The sequence below is a fragment of the Magnolia sinica genome, chromosome 9 (genome assembly GCF_029962835.1).
Source record: "Magnolia sinica isolate HGM2019 chromosome 9, MsV1, whole genome shotgun sequence".
In the NCBI taxonomy this organism is placed as follows: Eukaryota; Viridiplantae; Streptophyta; class Magnoliopsida; order Magnoliales; family Magnoliaceae; genus Magnolia; species Magnolia sinica.
The window spans coordinates 8,276,956-8,296,316 of record NC_080581.1 but is presented as its reverse complement, the minus strand read 5'-3'; the positions used below and the strand labels follow the sequence as shown (position 1 = coordinate 8,296,316).

General features: G+C 40.7%; 2 protein-coding genes across 3 annotated transcripts; both read left to right on the top strand.

Annotated features, from left to right (window-relative positions):
* Positions 1-2,424: 2,424 nt before the first annotated feature.
* On the top strand, positions 2,425-6,888 carry LOC131256122 (uncharacterized). 2 transcript variants are annotated; one of them, XM_058257173.1, is made up of 3 exons: positions 2,425-2,550; positions 4,786-5,117; positions 6,003-6,888. In XM_058257173.1, exons 1-3 carry the CDS (start codon positions 2,430-2,432, stop codon positions 6,333-6,335), a joined length of 786 nt encoding a protein of 261 aa, XP_058113156.1. In that variant the 5' UTR covers positions 2,425-2,429; the 3' UTR covers positions 6,336-6,888. The 2 variants fall into 2 exon arrangements, with proteins under 2 accessions (XP_058113156.1, XP_058113155.1); XM_058257172.1 differs by having other exon boundaries at positions 4,786-5,120; positions 6,003-6,884.
* A 94-nt stretch (positions 6,889-6,982) lies between these two features.
* Positions 6,983-10,917, top strand: LOC131256121 (glutamate receptor 2.9-like). Its single transcript, XM_058257171.1, has 4 exons — positions 6,983-7,502; positions 7,885-8,200; positions 9,082-9,488; positions 10,262-10,917. Exons 1-4 carry the CDS (start codon positions 7,014-7,016, stop codon positions 10,703-10,705), a joined length of 1,656 nt encoding a protein of 551 aa, XP_058113154.1. The 5' UTR covers positions 6,983-7,013; the 3' UTR covers positions 10,706-10,917.
* The last annotated feature ends 8,444 nt before the right edge of the window (positions 10,918-19,361 follow it).

Genomic DNA, 19,361 nt, shown 5'->3' with positions numbered 1-19,361 from the left:
CCATGGCTTGGATATCTTGCAAAAGCCATAAAATGCCAGGAATGGCTTGAAATGCAAATATCGAGTGTGAAAACTTAGTTTTTGCTCATTATAGGTGAGAAGTTACAAAGCAACTACTCAAGATTCATTCTAAACTTGTGGACGTTCTCGGTTTTTGTACTGGTGACAGCTTATGCTGCAAACCTGACATCGATGCTAACAGTCGATTGCGTACTACCCCCGCCCATCCTTAGCTCGGAACGGGCAGTTCTGTGAGCGAGCCCACCATGATGTATCTGTACATCCAAACCATCTATCCCTTTTCTCAAATTATTTTAAGGCATCAAAATAAAAATGAGGTAGATCCACGATCAAATGTACCACACCACAGATGACTCTTGCATTGAATGCAATTGACATTTAATGCTCCGTGCATTTTAATGCAAACAAGCTTATTATTTGGTGTGGTCCGCTTGATCGTTGGATCTGCCTCATTTTTATTTTGATGCATTAAAATAATCTGAGAAAAGGGATAGACGGTTTGGATGTACTGATACATCACGGTGGACCAGCCCACGGAACTGCCCAATCCAAGCTAGGGATGGGCAGGGGTAGTACGCAATCTGCGTCCATGCTAACATATAGCAGTAGCTAGCTATGGGTTTGTGTCGTGTGAAGACGAGCACTGGTGCTCCTCGAGCTCCGAGTTGTACGAACGGTGAGATCAATGTTATATGGCCCCAGGGTGATGTATTTATCATATCTATACTGTTCATATATTTTTAGAGATCATAATAGAGCATTATCCAAAAAAATGAATCATATCCAAAGATCATCTGGACCACACTGCAAATAACAACAGAGAATAATTTTCATTCTTAAACAATTCGTAGGGCCCATCATAACGTTTATTTTCCATCCAATCTGTTCATAAGGTCACAAATACTTGAATTAAGAGGAAAAGTAAATTTCAAATTGGTCAAAAAGGGTTTCAATGGTAGACGTTCAATCACCACCACTTTTTTAAGTGTGTTCCACTTGATAGTTAGATTTGTCTTATTTTTCGTCTCAAGCTTTAAAATGAGCTCACCAAATGGATGGACGGTTTGGATATAACACATACCCCATGATTAGACCCACAGAACTTGCTAACATTACACCGTGCATAGCACTTTTGGGCACAATACATAACAGCTAGTAGTCTACTGTGCACATAAACACATCTATACTCCTCGATCTCCGAGTTGTACAAATGGCTCAAAAGAGATCCATATTACATGGTCCCTACAATGATGTATTTGTTATATCCATACTGTTTATCCATTTTTCGTGATCATTTTAAAACATTTAGAAAAAACAATGAATCATATCTAAAGCTAAAATGGACCACACCGAAAATAGCAGCGAGGATAATGATTTTCACCATTAACAAAATTGATCCGTACCCAATTCAATCCAACTTGGTTTCTTGAGTCGACTTGGTTCGAGTCAGGCCAATCATGTAATGAATCGGTATGAGTCAGATGTCCCGGACTCGATTCCTCAGATCGGGTTCGGGTCAGCCCAGTTAACTTTAGGACCGAACTGAGTTGGACCAATCCGTCCGATGCCCAGCTCATGCTTTGATGCATCTACCAAGAATTATACTCCAATGGAACGGATGGATCGCTTATGATGGTCTGTCATTGAAGTGTGGCCCGTGGGACCTGCTATTAGTGGCAAAAGTTGTCCATTTAGGTCTAAGCCCACAACCATCAATTGATTTGGACCATTGAAATTACTGGATGCCCAGATATTGACGGAGGTTGGAGTGGCTCAGATGCGTCCTGCATCATGGCCTATCTGCACTGGGCCTAAACAGATGAATGGTCTGGATCACTTAACCAACTAGAAAATGCTCTGGATGTCCTCAAGTGGACAACGGAAACTTCGTCTACGTCGCCCATCCTACATAGGTACACGAATTGAATTTCCTGGAACACTGGTTGTAAGGACGATCACGTGCAACAACAAGCTCTGCAGATGATTCCGGTCCCCGAAATTGGATGAAAGGTAATCGAGTGGGGTCCACATTTTTTTTCCAACTGCTCAGAGCATAAATTGAAAAATGAAAGAGAGTCAAAACCAGGCCTTCAATGAAAGAAGAGATGAAGTTCCTGTGGGACTTAATCTATATGCGGAATAGGCCCACGGATCTGTTTGTGCATGGGACATGGCGATTAGGGGTTTACATAGCGTACCTATATGAGATGCCCTCATGGAAGCCGGATAAAATACCAGAATACTAGAATTCCTGTAGAACTTAGTACGTAGAGCTGCGCAGATAGACTCCGCAGAGCATCACCTAAAGTGGGGCCCACTAGTCTACTCAATTATCCAGTCCAACTGAATGACAATCCAGACCGTTGATCAGTAAGGCCTACTAAATAGAGTTCTTACAGTTCCTTCATATGCCCTTCTTCTTCATGCTGCTCCTCTGCTCTTCACCAAAGGCCAAGGCGGTGGCCGTAAATGGCACCAATGGATCGGAAACCATCCATGATGGTGGGCCCATGGGACTTGAACCAGCAGGTATGGTGACAAGCCCTTGTTTCAGTCATCTAAATGAGTTTGGATAGTTTTACAATATATTACGTTTAGAAGGAAATTTTACAAGAAAAAAAAACTAGAATTTACATTCCTGATGCCTTTCTCAAAAGGTTTCTTCGAGATTTCTTAACGGCAGCTCCGGGTTGGCCGTGCGAAGAAGAGGGTCTTCAGCTTGGGTGGGATCGACCCTGATGTTTATGTAAAATCCACCCTAACCACCGGGTGCAACACCCACCCACCGTTAAGTCTAGAGCCTAAAATGCAGCTCCATATGTGAGTCAGGTGGACCACATGATTGAAAACGTTAAACAAAGGCATCACTCCCTCTCCGTTTTTCTTTTTTTCTTTTCTATTATTATTATTATTATTATTTTTAAATTTTTAATTTTTTACACACACCCAAGCACGCTTTAGTGGGATTTCACCACCTATGGGTATCGAACAAAAGGCCTCGTGTTGAAACTCCTCATAGTCTAGCACATGATTGAAAACTATGTCCAAGGTAGCACTCACTCTCCAAACTGTTTTTCTTAGTATTGCCCATCTAAATCACATGTTGGTGTAATTTTTGGAACCTAGCCTAAATTTTAATACGAAATCTAACGATTGGAGTGGATTTCATATAATCATTACAATGGGACCCATGAAAATCAAGGTCCCAACTGTTTCTTTTGCGTGTCCTCGAATCACAGGCCAGCTTTTTTGCCATGGACCTGACGTGGGATTACACTTACAATGGATGAATGGGCTTCACATGCATGTCAAGGTAGCCAATGATATGTATGTAAGATCCACTTTGACCATAAGATGTATTATGGTATGTTAAGCCCAGGTCCAAAAAATCAGGTTGACCTGTGATTCGGGTGGGCCACATAGGAGGAAATAATTGAGAGATAGACTTCCACCCTTAATTTTTACTGGGCCTACCGTGATGATTATATGAAATCCACACCTACCACTAGATGCCGCACTAAAATTTAGGCCTGTAGTCAAAACATCAGGCCTACTGTGATTCAGGTGAGTCACAGCAAGGGAAACATATTAGAGGGTTAGTGTTTCCCTGTACACTCTTTTTCCAATTGTGGTTGACCTAAATCATGAATGGAGCTGAGTTTTGGACCCTAAGGCTAACAGAGGGTGACATGCCTGGTGGTCAAGGTGGATTCTGCGTAAACATCAGTATGGGTCCCGCCCAAGTGCCATCAAGAATTATAACGAAAGGTACGCTGTGATAATTCGGTAGTTTATTGAATACCCTTCAAAAAAATGTGAGTTCTATATTAAGTAGGTAGTACTCTGTGATGGTAACTGTAGTTTATTTTAAACATTTCTGGATTAAAAAAATGTAAATTCTATATTAACTAGGTAGGTGTTTTTTTGTTTTTTTGTTTTTTTTGTTTTGTGTGTGTGTGTGTGTGTGTGTGTGTGTGTTTCGAATTCCTTTTTAGAGAGTTTATGTTTACATTATGAATGATATCTTATCTGAAACTAACAATTTCATTCTAGTTATATGATTTGATTCTATTGAGGAATTTTGTGATTCTCCATCCAAAGATATGTACAGTTTAATTGGGTATCCACTTGTAGAAGTGGGGTCCGTTGTTAAAAGATCCAGGCCATTGTACTTGTTGGCAACCATAGAACCGCCCCCAAAAAAATCGTAGATCTGTTAAGATCAAATGTAGGCCATTGATGCATTACTTCTCCAGACCACAAAACCACAAATTGGAAGGGTTTGAATTGTCCTCCCAGGAGATTTTGCGGACAGTTCATCCATGATGGGCTCTAACAGACTGTGGTCTAGATCACTGAACTATGGGTTCCTCTTGGATAAACTAAAAAAACCCCCAATACATGCCCTCCTCGACAATTATATGATTCAAGTTTCTAAAATCTATATGGCCTACTTAGAGAAAATCCAAGATGGAAGACTCAGGTGAAATCCAATAATAGTTCTGTTGTTTGTTTTGGAGTGCGACTTCTTATTAAAGTGTTAAAAGGCAAATGGTTAAAAGGTGACTGATGCTTCTCATAACCTTGGAAATTGACATTAACATATTATTTAGGACAAATCGATACGTGACCTTTCTACATAAAATCATGTAAATGGAAATCAAATTCCACAATTTGTACACAAAAGTGGCAAACTCAATTTCCATAGAAATTAAATTCATTTCAGAAGTATTCACTCAATCCAAACACCCTTCCCATTTCTAGTTTCAGGCTTGATAAGAGTGGCAGAGGTGCAAGAGGAAAGTAGGCCACAAACAGGACACCATGAACATTTCCTAGCAAACATGGAAAGCAGATTGATCTTCAAGAATCAAGTGCGGTACTTTTTCTATGTAATGGAAAACAATCCCAACGAGGAGAGAACCATCGTCACTTTCATTCCCAGCGAGCGGACGAGCCTGACAGCTTTCTGTATGAAGGCATTCCATGCAGTGGAGGATTTCTCCTTAGAGGCATTCGCTGCAGCGATGGAGACATTTCTGCATCCAATATCCTCCAAATTCCTGTCATCCCAGAACAACTCTAAAGACACTTTGGTGGTACGTAACAGATGAACTCCTTTGTAGACTATCTTAGGCTACGTTTGGATGCACATGTGAATTGAATCATGAAAATTCAGTTTAATTGAAGAGGAATGCCAATTTTAGTTATTTCTATTGATATCAACTTAATAATACATGCGAACATTCATTTTGAATCCTGCTCCAAAGAAACACGATTGCAATTTGTATCACTGGTCTAAAAAAACTATGGTCTGGTTATTTCCACTTTATTAGACTAGTTATCGCAATTCAATTTGCTAGTGCATCCAAACTTACTATTAGGCTGCCTTTGGACGTTCAATCGAATTTACAATAATTCAGTTCAATTGAGTGAATGGGGCTACTCCTGCCAATAAATATTTAAAATAGTTTGGTATGATAAAATATAAAAATAATGGAAGGGGATGCATCGAGTCAAATCAACCAAGTTAGTGAGTTGACTCAATGAGTCATGATCAGTCAAAGCCAAGTCAGGCTTACAACTGAGTTTCATAGTGACTCAGCTCAAAATCCTGCTGGGTCAAGTCGACTCCGCCTAGTTTCGAGTTGAGTTACCAACTGTCAGAACTATGCTTGATAGACTGGCAGCCAAATTTCAATTCTCTCATGTGGGCCATTTCCTCTTTAATGAATTGCAATTCAATTGCTCATCCAAACGCACCATTGTAGTGTAAGGCTTTTTTTTCTTTCCCTGTTAGCTTGTCAGTTCACACTTCAGTGTTAGCCACCCCCACAAGGGAATTGATACCAAGACTTCAGTTTTGAAACGAGGTATTTTCACTCAGTCTGCCACTTGAGCTATGGATCAGGGTGTATTGAAGTGTAAGGCTGGTTCTTGGTTGACTGCCTTCTATTTATGCAATTCCTTCTTTGAATCAGTTACCCTCCTCCAAGAAAACATCAGAGGTTGCAGTTGCTGGAAGTAGCACAATCATGGCAAACAGAGAAAGTCACATGGATTTCATGCAGATTTATGCTGAAATTGAAGTTTCCAGAGCCTATGAAATAATGGATTGTGACAACTATTCCGAGTTGCATATGGAAAGTTTCCAGAGCCTATTTCTGATTATCCCCCTTCTCGGCATATTGACATGGATACTGATATTGATTTGTAAGCTTAAGATAGTTCCCAGATTACAGCAGATGCAGTGGCAATGGCAGCAGGCCGTCTCTCTTTCTTGGAATCACTTGACGTTTGCACACAGTAAGTAGCAAGTTTTATAATTTTCTTAGCTACAGTCTCCTGAGCTGTGAGCCTCTCCATGGCTGGTTCTAGAGCCAGGGTAAAATAGGATAGTTGATGTTCAGTGGGCCCCAAATTGTAAAAATTTTCAATCAACCATTTAAAAGCCTGCCCCGAATGGATGGGAGAGAGGCTATGATGATGATGATGATGATGATCTCCTCTGTTTTATGACTCTGCTTGTCTCTGTTTTGCTTCCATCTACTACTATGAAAGAAGAATTTTGTTATGGTCGCGACCCAAGAAATGAATAAATCATCGTGGTTTTTGGTTTGTATAAGTGGGCGATGGTTAAATGATCCAGACAGTTAATTTGATGGGCCCACAGAGGATGAACCATGCCTTGAAAATCTCCTTGACTGGAAGATCCTGGCCAACTGATCGTTCACATTTTCCAGATGAATTAGGGGTGCTACACTAATTTGTTTATCAGCCATCTGTTCCTAGGGTGAGAATGGATGCATTGGGATTGCCCCATCAAGGAGATTTTTTTTGGTTCACCATAAAATGGACCCACCTTTACAAATTTTGGATCCAATAATCATATGATTCATCCATAAGAAGAGGATCTTCATATATTGCTTCACTATCACAGAAGAGGAGCTTCCAGATTTGTTATAAACCTGGCGACAATCATCTTGTTGATAATGGCGATGGGTTATGTTGCAAGATGGATGTCAATTCGAACTGTTGAGAAGCTGCAATCTACCACTAACAATGATTCAAAGGAATTTGGTGTACATGCAAGCCATTCAAGATCTTTGTTATTAGACAGGGATAGGCTCCCTAATCAGACTTGGATCAGCAACAAAGAAACAGTGATATTCAACCAGCATTCTGGAGCTCTTGAACACGATGATCGGTCAAGAAGGTCCACAGCAGTAGTGTCAGGTGGAACAACTGATTTGAAGCTGAGGATCGCTGTTCCCATTAAAAATGGGTTCCAAGAGTTTAGAAAGATAGATCATGATTCAAAAGAAAACCAATTGATAGTGAGCGGTTTCGTTATAGAGGTGTTCAAGAATGCGATGGATGCTTTGCCTTATCGGGTCTCCTGTGAATTCATTCCCTTTGCAAATGGCCATGAAAATTCCTCAGGATACTACAACGATCTCATCTACCAACTAAACCTCAGAGTAGTTCTTCCTTCCTTTCTTTTATTTTTTGTGATAATTTGACATTTTTGGGATCATTCATCAGGTGGGGCCCATTGTCAAGTTTCCATAGTCTAAATATCAGGTCTCTCCAGCCATCAGGTGGTACATGCTTGTATGAGAAACATGGATGGTTAGGAAACATAGCAAATGGTCCACATGCATTGCGTGCTTCTGTGCACCTGGTGTGTAGATTGTCCTGAATTTTTGGCCAGGGCCTTTTCATGGTATGCGCCACCTGATAAATGGATTTGATTCTCTCAGTCTCCACATGCGAGCACTTGTGCTTGTGGTCAGTCTATTTGATTACAGGCTTTCTCTTAAATCATTTTTGTTTTTTGAAACCTTGGGACAATGGGAGCAGAAGTATGATGGGGTTGTGGGAGATGTAACAATAATGGCAAGCAGACTGAAGCATGGGGACTTTACTGTTCCATATATGATGTCTGGAGTCGCCATGATCGTGCCGATAGAGGAGGAAAACGGCATGAACAGTATCTGGTGGTTCTTCAAGCCACTTTCGATGGAAACGTGGCTGCTCATAATCACTCTTTTCATGTTGAAGGGGGTTCTGGTTTGGATTTTTGAGCATGAAACAAACCAGGAATTCCAAGGCACACCTTCAGAACAAGTTGGGAAGATCCTCTCCTTCTCTTTCTCTATATTCGTCTTTGCTCAAAGTAAGTACCAGAGTTGCTCTTGGGCTAGTTATTCGAGGAATGCTCTAGCACTTCCGTGGCTTCCACTCATTCTCATACATGCCAAGCTGGTATATGTGCATGAGATAGAAGCCAAACATCATCTGGGTCTTACTAATTAGATTTCTTGTTTAAAAAGTAATGTTGATCTGATCATTAGGCCGGAACATATGTATGTCGAATGTGGATTGTTAGTCAATTTCTCCAAAAAAAAAATAAATAAATAAAAAATGTTAGTTCACTCTGATTCCATCTATGGACTTAAACAGGCTTGTTTATGTGCTTAGTTTAAACAGTTCATTAGTGCTTTACTTGAGCTTGGATTCAGGTCCACTGCTTGGACTGCAATTATCATCCCGTTCTTCTTGACATTTACTCCACCTTATGATCAAATCATCTTAATTTTTTTGGTAGAAAAAGCATCTAAATGTGAGACCCATTTGATGAGGGGTTCATATTCTAGACTTGCCACATTAGCATGTGTGAGAGATGGGTGTCCCAAGTGCACTTAGAATTCCTACAGGCCGTTGAGTGTTTTCACACCATTTCATAAACGTCAAGACTCATCCATTGTGTTGATTCGGATGTCCCAATTCGTGAACAAACAGAAAATGGAGCATAGCTCAAAATCGTACTGATAAGACAATCTGAAACCATCTTATATTAGCAATTCAATTTGGACAATTTCTATTCCAACAACCTATTGGATGGCCACCAAATTGGCCGGTTAGGATTGTCTGATAACTTAGGTAGATGAGTAAGGGACCATTAAGAAATAGTGAAAAACACATCTAGGAGTTTGGCTCCTCTTTGGATGTTCATGCCTACTGACCATCTTTGAGAATTTTTCTTGGTGATTACAGAGGAAAAGCTTGAATGCAACTACTCAAAGTTCATTGTAAACCTGTGGATGTTCATGGTGTTTGTAATTGTGACCATATATGCTGCGAATGTGTCATTGATGCTATTGATCGAGTCGCCACAACTGACTGTTACCAACCTAGAGTCATTGATTGAGAATGGCGACTGTGTTGGGTATCAGAAAGGATCGTTTGTGTTTGAGCTTTTGAAGCAATGGGGATTCCAAGAGTCGAAGCTCAAAGCATATGCCACTGAAGCAGAGTATGCAGAAGCCTTATTGCGAGGGAGCGGCAACAATGGAGTTTCAGCTATAGTCGACGAGATTCGTTATAAAAGAGTCTTCCTCACTCATTATGGCCATCGCTACGCTATGGGCAGTCTGACTCATGTTACAGGCGGATTTGGCTTTGTATGCTCTCTCTCTCTCTCTCTCTCTCTCTCTCTCTCATGCTTGATCAAATGGCCATTATAAAGAAGACCTAGATAGTTGATCAAATTGGCTATTTTAAAGAAGGCCCCATCACTTACTAATGCTCATTGCACTCAAGATAGGGCACCTTTCTTGCACTCGCCTCTTCAGTACCAAGCGGACACATGCGTGCAAGATCTAAACCACTCATCAGTCAAGGCCCCACTGTCACAGTGCCTTGTTTGAAAAAAATTCGACTGATCTGATCATCAAGTGGATCATTTCTCTTGTACCCATGTGGCTCACCTAATAATCAGAACAGTTGGATTTTTACGGGAGGTGCCCACCTTGTGGAGCCCAACTAATGAGCAGTCTGCATCATGCACACGTGTGCGCAGTGAGTGCCACAAGGTGCATGTTCGAGCATTACAATCTCTGCCCATTATTTCCCCATCTGCTAATGTGAAATGTCTGAAAGATGACATTCTTATTTGTTGCAACTAACTCACCTCTGATACATGCTGCAATACGGTCAGTGAATCCAAGCGGTCTGTCTGGTGATCCCATCACGACCACACAACGGGGAAATCTAAGTTTGATTAATTAGCGGAGTTCACTTTTGAATGTGGAGTTTGAAGCATCTCTCTTTTCTTTCACAATCTATTTGAAAGCCATTAATTGGACGACAATGATGGTATGTCCATGATTGGGCCCACCTGATGGACGAACCTAAAATCTGCTTTATAATCAATATGCATATTTGTCTTTGGCAGGTGTTTGCGAGAGGTTCAAAAATAGTTCATGACATTTCTGTGGCCATCTTAGAACTGGAGGAAAGAGGAATCATATCCAACATAAAGAGGAAATGGTTTGAGCCCATAACATGTCCTGACCCACCTCAAAGCTCATCAACTTACAAGAAGCTGGACCCACACGTCTTCCGTGGCCTCTTAATTTTCACAGAAGCTTCTACCGGTGCAGTTCTCATCCTCTTCATCATCCTCTGCATTTATAATAGATTCATGAAGGATAGCATTACAGGACGATGGGAAAGGATCAAAGATAGCATTACAGGACGATGGGAAAGAATCGAAGCCATTCTTTCCCACTTGTACAACTACCGGTGGGCCAATTCATCCCAATCAACGGTGGAGATTAGCAGCCTCCAAGAAGCTGATACTAGTAGCCACATGAATGAGGGAGGCCCTGACGTGTAAGGAGATAAAAGAGTAAGGGTCATGGAGAGCTAAATGATAATAGCACGAATGTGGAGTGTAATGCTTTGTTCTGTGGTCCATGTTTCAGCAATCCAAACCATCTGTCTGATCAATGGTTTGGATCACTGGCCATGGGCCCCATATGTAGAAATCACGTGTATCACAAGATGTACTAGGAAAATTTTATATGGTGTACCTGTATTTTGAAGACATTGTCACTGCAGCCCATGTACTCGGCTTTTGTATCAGTTGTGATCCTCAAAGTTCAATCGGAACCATTGAGGCCTCGAATGATACTCTCACGGCAACTAATCCTACACCTAGACACAGTCGTGGGAATGAGCATACATACTACTCAATCGAAGCCTTCCAAATTGTGGACCCCATTTTAGATGAGGTGTGGTGACAGATCTGACGCAGGGAAGGACGTGAGGTGGAGCACCATCTTCCTCGGGAGGATAATTGTTCCGAATCCACGGAACTTAACTAGACTCCTCACAAGGAAACCTCGAATCCACGAGGAAAAGAAAATAGAAATAATTCTAAAATATTGGAAATAATTTCATTGTTGAATTTTTAATGTCTATGCACCTGTTACACTACTAATATGGTATAAAAAAATAATACTAAAAAATAAATAAAAATAAATAAAAAAAATTCGAAATTCATAATTACCAAAAATAACAAATTTCTAATTCTTATAAAAATTCTAATTCTATTAAAACTCTTTTAAAGCATAATTTCTAAAAATAAAATTTCAAATAAACTTTACAAGTTATTTCTAAAAAGCAAGAAAATCTAAAACTCTAAAAATAGAAAAATATTAAAAATTTTGGAATTAGTAAAAATAGTATTTTTTTTAAAAAAAAAAAACTAAAAATTCGTTTTAGAGTTGATAAGGCGCATTTTCTGACGAAACGGATAGATGTGACCCACTTTGTGGGTTAGTTCATCTCAGATGGCCTGTTTCAGTAAAGATTGATAGGTTGTGCGCCTCGTAAAGATACCCGGATCAAAAGTTACGATCAATTTATGGTCTACCTTCTTTTGCTCCAACCACAATGGAAACATATATATCCATGACATGTTATACATCAATATCTCATTGATTGGACCATTCTATCCTTTAATCAATGGACTTTTGAACGTTAGGTACTTGTCTTATGAAATGTGAAAATTTTTACGAACAACTGCATAAGTAATGTGAATTTACATTCCAGTAACTTTTTCAAAAATCTATTTCGTTATAACCGGTTGGCATGGGACCAAATGGGTTGGCTTCATGGCTGGGCTTCATCTTGATGTTTAGTTAAAATGCAACCCCCACCATCGGTTGCGGCACTTCATTTTATGCTAAGGGCCCAAATTTATGTTTCTCTCTGGGGTAGCCCACTTGAATAGAAGATGACCTTTATTTTTTGGCCCCAGGCCAAAATTTTGGTGTGTCATCAAATGGTCAAAATGTATTTCATATAATAATCATTGTAGGCCTTGTAAAAATCAATGATTCACAACTGGGTCCTTTGGTGTGGTCCAATTGAATCATAAGTCAGCCTGATTTTTCAGCTCCGGCCTAAACTGGGATTAAATATCTAATGGTTGAACTTAATCTTGTATAAAATGTTGTTATAGATGTCTTAAATTAAGTCTGTTACTGTATCTGTTGATGCTATCGACAATCTGTTTGATGTCACCTTCAATGGTATCCAACAGTTCTCGATCCCATCGATGTCTTCTAGATTTTTTTCCGTTGATTACTGGACTAACAGGGCACTTTTTTGATTCCATCGATGAGTGTTCAATTCCATCGAAAATTTCGTGAAAATCATGTTTTGTCTTTAGACAATTGATGTGTTAGTTCGATGGCATCGACAGATTCTACGTAGATTTTTTGCAAAACTATGAAATTGTGGGATTTGTTTCCGATTTTGTTTTGGGATCCTTTCCAAGGCTATATATAGATATAAATGGGATTGGGAGGTATTTAAAAGGGTTTCTAAAAAGTTTTAGGGTTTCAAAGAGGTGAAGCAATGGTGAGATTCGAAGTTGTTCAAATCGGGTACGCCTTCTCTCTTTATAATTTCTGCTTTTATAGTGAATTTCTGTCGCTTTGTGCCGTAATTTTCAAAAAGATTTTCCACATTAAATCGCTGTAATCTCTTTCCTTTTGCTTGATACTTTTGGAATGCTATCCTAGATTCATCTTTGTGTGATTCTGCTGTTCTCCCAACATAAACATCATGGTTGGCCCCTCAAAATCAAGAGCTAGTTACATGAAATTCAGTTTTGCAATAAGATTTTGCTATGGTACAATTGAAGGGAGAAGTAGGACTTTGATTTTTGGCTATCAGATTTGTATGCGAAATCCACTGACTATCAGATCAACTAGGTTGAAATGTGGTTCTGATGGGCAAAACAATGGTAATAGTTGTGAGAGACGCCCACCCTATATTTTTACATTTCCCACTTATAAATATATAAAATCCACTCCAATTATTATATTACACACAAAACTTTAGACCAATATGCCAAAAATCATATACATCCGTGATTCACGTGGGCACATTAATGAAAACAATTTGAAGGGCGAGCGTTGTCATGTATACTATTTCTGATTATGTCGGCTACCTTCATTGTGGATTAATGGAGTTGAGTTTTGGGCCCTTGGCCTAACATGGGGTGACACATCTAGTGTTCGGGTGGAATTTAAGTATACCTTACAGTGGCGTCCACCCAAGCCATTGACCCATTTGTCCCAATGGAGGCTGGCAACAGGTTTTAAGGTAGGAGCCTCACAACCATGATCTTGTACGATGTTAAAGATGCCTCTTGGATTACAGTAGCATATCTTTCAAACCATGCACCAGATTAGCTTGAAATTTTTTACGTGTTACTTTAGCACGTACACTAAGATATCTTTGATTTTGATACGTTGTTGGGTCAAACTAGATAAGTGGGTTCAACTGGTCTACTCAATGATTTTATTTTATTTTATTTATCACTGTTCATTCGCTTCATGATTCTGACACATCAAATCTCATCTTACAATTTTATGGATTTCTTTTGCATATATGATAAGACAGGGTTTACATGGTTACGAGAGCTTACAAGAGTTAGCAATCAACAAATCCAATGACGACCATGTTTGTCTGAGTTGTAGATAATCTGATGACTCTGAATACTGTTTTCCATGAACAATATGATTCCTTGAACTATATGAGCCGTAGGTAACCCATATGCACATAGCTCAATAGAACATCAATGGACTTTTAAGATTGATCAGAATAACCTACAATCAAGTGTAACTTATAAATATAAACATAAATACACACATAATGATGATACAACCTTATAAATAATAATAAATATGTTTATAATATCTAGATTCGACTTCTAATGGGGTACATCCTAATAACTCTCATACAAGATTATATTTTGTTTATATGTGCACCCTTAAAATTTCTCTAGTTTTTATGACTGTGCTATTGCCATGAAATTGTAACAGAAAAATGTAATAGGTGGATTGATCTTTGAAGCTACTTGCAACTTTTTAAGGAACTTCTTAAACCATTTGCTTCATTTGTCACTTTGCTAGTTGTAATGTACTTGGGTGGGGGCGACATGGCTCTAGATAGGCCCTTATTCCATCTATAGCACGCCGAAATCCTGAGGAAAATGGATGTGATTCGAAGGAGCTACAAGGCCTCAAATGTGGACTCTCTCTCTCTCTCTCTCTCTCTCTCTCTCTCTCTCTCTCTCTCATTTAACGCAGGCTGCCTTCTTTTTGGAGGTTAGGATGCTTGGCCATGGTGGGCGTGGGCCTCGTGGCATGCGGGCTTGAATGCCTAACCGAAACGAGTTTGCGGTCCCCGTTGGGATGCAGTATTATACTCAGGGAGCGGATTATCTGTTACCCGGTTAACAGCTTAGTGGAAGTTACCGTTGCCGTGTGGGGCCCACATCGATGAATTTTTTTCATACCCACGCCGTCCATACGTTTTTATAGCTCATTTAACAAAGTTACACCAAAAATTAACCAAACCCAAATCTCAGGTGGACCAAACCACTGGAAAAAGTGGTGAATGACCATTAAAAGCTTTTTGTAGGAAACAAGAATTTTGGATCAAGCTAATATTTGTATTTTCTGTTCATTCAGTTCTGTTTGATCTTATCAATGGCTTGGATGGAAATTAAACATTAGGGATTGTTGAGGGTCAAATATTGCATATCAAACCCCATTTATTACCTGGATTTATGAGCATGACTCTGTTTAACGCCCGGTTTTAATTATGTTTTGTTGCAGGATGCAATCAGGAGCTTAAACTGAAATTGGGTATTAAAAGCGTGGATTCGGCACTCCGATGTCACAAAAGCAGGGGACGGACTCCTGAGGATTGGGATCGACGATTTTACACAGCCGAGATCCGGAAAAAATCGAGAAACTGAAGCTCAAGTGGCCCGAAAGTCAGCCAGAATACAAGATCATAGGTTTATCACCACCCGTTTGTCCCGAAATTTCATACACGACCTGAAGAACATAAATTAATCGTACATGCAGAATTTCGGCCGTTGTATCCTGGTGGAAGTGGCCTAATGGATAGATCATCCCTCGGAATCATGATTCTGGGCCCACCTGCTGTTTGGATCTGCTTCATCTCCGGTCTCCACGGTCTAAATGATGTGACAGAATGGATGGACGGAGCGGATTTCATATATACATCATGATGGACCCCATAAGGAGCATGCGAGTGCATAGACGGTGCACTCCTGTGGTGCACCGAATTCCTACAAAAGGGTCAGCCACCGCTGACCCGCGTCCTCTTCAAAAACGCAACAGCGTTTTCGCTGTCGTCCGCCGGTCCTCCTCAGTGGGGCCCACTCGACACCTGGAGTGATGATCCAAACCGTCCATTGTATCAAGAGGGTGGGCGTGAACATCGCCTAGGTGGCGTAATCTCGGAAGATAATGGAGAGTAGATTTCAGCTGTTAAAACGGATGATTAACGGTGACTTGAAAGATAACGTGGGTCACATGGAATTTAATCCAAAAGTAGTGCTTCCCACCTGATTTTTCGAGTAGAACGCAGTGGACGGCTCGGATTTTTCAAAAAGACAGTGAAATGGGGCCCACCATCGTCACAGCGTCAATGACGCTACCCTGTTTTCGCAACCGGAAGCCGTCCGGTTTTTACGGCGGATTGTACGCCCTTGGGCACGGTCGGACAGCTGATCTGAACCGTTCATCATGTAGGTGGGCCAGAAAGCTCCCAGAGGACGTTGTCCTTTTGGAAGGAAAGCAAAGAAGAAGAAGAGGAGAAGACTCCGAGTTTGGCTGCTGTGCGTGAAGACGTCTCCGCAACCAACTCGTCCGCGGACTCCGGCCTTTCGCACGGACCTCCTGCTCTACATACAGGAGTCTCCAGCTTCTGCAGCCGAGTCCTGCCAGGACTCCACAGCAGGGAGGTGAGAAGAAAGATAAAAGGAGAGGTCTCGGTTTGGGTTGTAGGCAGGAGGAAAACGAGGAAGAAAAGAAGGAGGGAAGCTGTGTGGCTGGAGGCAGGTGGACTTGAGCAAGAGGTTGGGTTTGAGAGAAGAAACAGAGAAGAAATAGAGAAGACAGGAAAGGAGGATGTGAAGTTTTTTAAGCTGTTTTTTTCCCTTCTCGTTCTTTTCTTTCTTTTCTCTATTATCATTTGTTTTGTTTAGTCCATCCATGTCAGGCTAAAACCTCTTAGCTAGGGCTAAGAGGTGAAGCTTGTAGAATGATGGGAGATTGTATGCGTGTGCCTTTTGTTTAGATTAAGGGGATTTTTTTAATTTAATTTTATTATGGAAGTATTGTTAGTTTTTAATGGCCTGTTGTGACTGAAATTACAATGGGTTTGCAATGGCTTTTAGTATTTCTTGTTCCTTATTTTGATTATGATATCAGGAAACCCTGTTGTTCGCCATCGTCTCCTGGGCATGGTTGGATGTCGGTACCCTTCATAACCTTCATAATCAGCTGATTGGTTGGTAATTAGTTTAATTCTGTTGTTGACTTTGTCTCTTGGGCATGGTTTGGTGATGGAATCCATTCTAATTCATATACCTTTCACCCCTTGAAAACTATATCAAAGGAAGTCTAGTCAATTTCCATGATTTCTGAAGCAGGCATAAGATCTCCCTGATCTCTACAAGTGGATCCTCTGAATCCCTAGTTTTCTTCCTTGGATTGTTTAAAGTTTTAGATAATTATTCCACAATTATTTCTGAAATTCTATTTGGTTTAGATCATATCTTAGTCTAGTTATATTTCTACTTGGTTTCAAATAACGTACAGGTATCAGTCTCTGTGGATTCGACCTCGGTCTTACCGAGTTTATTACTACATCACAACCCTATACTTGGGGAGTGAACAGGGATCTTCTTATGGTGGGCCTTGGGAAGTTTTTAATGGTGAACATTCAATCATCACTGTTTATTATGGTGTGGCCCACTTGAGATTTGGATATGCTTAATGTGTAACATGTCTTAAAATGACATGAAAAAACATATAGACGGAATGGATATACGACATATCATCAAGTTGGGCCACACGGTAAGGGTAACATCCGCTATTAGCAGAAGAAGTTGTCCACCTGGATCAAAGCTCACAACACTCAATCAGTATGGATCATTGAAATTACTGGATGCCTGGAAATCGACGGGGAATGTTGGAGTGGCTCAGATGAGGTCTGCATCATGGTCCATCTGCACTGGGCCTAAACAGATGAATGGTCAGGATCACTGAACCATGGGCTTCACATATACAACCAGAAAACGCTCTAGATATCCTCAAATGGACAACGTTGACTTCGGTTGTGTCGGCCATCCTACGTAGGGATGCGAATATAATGGGCGCAGATTGGGTCTACCCCCACCAGCCACCGCGACCTAGCTAGAGACGGACGGTCCTGATAGGGGCTCTGTGGGGACCACCGTGATTTACATGTTTTATTTACGCCGTCCATCCATTTTGACTGATCATTTTCAGGCAATATCCAAAAAAAAAAAAAAGGAGGAGAGAGATCGAAGGCTCCAGTGGTCCACACCGAAGGAAACAATGGCAACAATGCCGCTCACCGTTGAAACCTATCTACGGCCCACTGTGATGCTTATTTTCTATCCAACCTGTTCATGAGGTGATGTAGACCTTGATGAAAGGGAAATAAAAAATATTAGCTTGATCCAAAACTTCTATGCCCTAATAAGTTTTCGATGGTAAGCGTTCAATCACTACTGCTCTCTGTAGTGTGGTCAACTTGATCATTTGATCTGCCTCCTTTTTGAGCTAATGTCCTAAAATGATATATCAAAATGGATGGATGGCGTGGATAAAACACATACATCATGGTAGCCCTACAGAACCCCTGCTAGGACGATCCATCTCTACCAAGATCCTGATGGGGGTAGTACCCAATCCGCGTCCGAATATAATAATCCTGATCCTATTCTCAGTGGTCCGGGCTTGGACAGAGCTTGGCCACCTAATCCGGGCGTTGACAAAGAGAGGCATTCATACTCCGGTACAGTGTGATGGAAGATACGCAGGCACTTAGAAATTACACAAGTAGCCAGCTTAAACATTCCAAATCACCTATGTGGACGTATCATGGACATAAATTATACTTATTTAATTATTTAATTATCGGATTGGTGTACATTTTTCTTAGGTAAAAAATAGAGAAATATTGAATGATCTTATTTACACAAACAAGTTTCCATGAATCAGAGATTAGGATCGTTCAAACAATCCAACCTTGGGATCTTCACTTGAAGACAGTGGGCTCCACAACCTGGATGGTTTTCTTTGAATAGTATATTCCACATTTGCATTCGACTAGGCCTGACCATGATGTATGTATTGTATCCACACCATCCATCCATTTTGAGAGATCGTATTATGGCATTATCCAAAGAATGAGGCTGATCAAAAGCTCTAGTGGACCCACCACAGAAAAAAGTGGGGAGAGTGATTCCCACCATTAAAAACTTCTAAGGGCCACAAAGGTTTTCGACTAAGCTGATATTAGTGTTTTCCCTTCTTCATGTCTGCGTTAACACATGAACGGGTTGGATCTCAAATAAACATCACGGTGGACCTTAGGAAGGTTTCAACGGTGGGCGTCACTCTCCCCACTGTTTTCAGTGGTGGGTCCACTCCATCCTTGGATCCTTCTCATTCTTTGGATAATTCCCTAAAATGATCTCTCCAAATGAATGGACGGTGTGGATACACAACATATATCATGGTGGGGCCCACAGAACTTGGTGACGTCACTTCAGTAGTAGCTAATCCGCGTCCATCAACGTCACACGCGGAATGACCTTGCATCGGGTAGAACAGTCAAACCGGTATAATGGTGGGCCCGCAGAACGTTGACATTATGGTGGGGCCCGCAGAGCATTGACACCAGCTAGCTGGCTGATATGTTTGGCGGTCAATGGCAAACCGCGTCCAGCTGTGGTGTGGTATAAACACGAAAACTGCACCAGGAAGATGATATTAACTGACTTTTCCGTTACCATTTGGACCACTCATTCTTTCACTATTAACCGTAGCCATTAATTAGATGGTTAGGATTGCTTAATCAGTGTGATTTTGAAGACAAACTTTATCCAAAATGGGCCCCAC

Excerpts from the sequence above, each read along its gene's own strand:
- LOC131256121 (XM_058257171.1), top strand. The coding sequence starts at position 7,014 with ATGGCGATGGGTTATGTTGCAAGATGGATGTCAATTCGAACTGTTGAG. Across the intron at positions 7,503-7,884 it reads TCTACCAACTAAACCTCAGA|AAGTATGATGGGGTTGTGGG; the intron begins GTAGTTCTTCCT and ends CAATGGGAGCAG. Across the intron at positions 8,201-9,081 it reads TATATTCGTCTTTGCTCAAA|AGGAAAAGCTTGAATGCAAC; the intron begins GTAAGTACCAGA and ends TGGTGATTACAG.
- LOC131256122 (XM_058257172.1), top strand. The coding sequence starts at position 2,430 with ATGCCCTTCTTCTTCATGCTGCTCCTCTGCTCTTCACCAAAGGCCAAG. Across the intron at positions 2,551-4,785 it reads CATGGGACTTGAACCAGCAG|TTTCAGGCTTGATAAGAGTG; the intron begins GTATGGTGACAA and ends TCCCATTTCTAG. Across the intron at positions 5,121-6,002 it reads ACTCTAAAGACACTTTGGTG|TTACCCTCCTCCAAGAAAAC; the intron begins GTACGTAACAGA and ends TCTTTGAATCAG.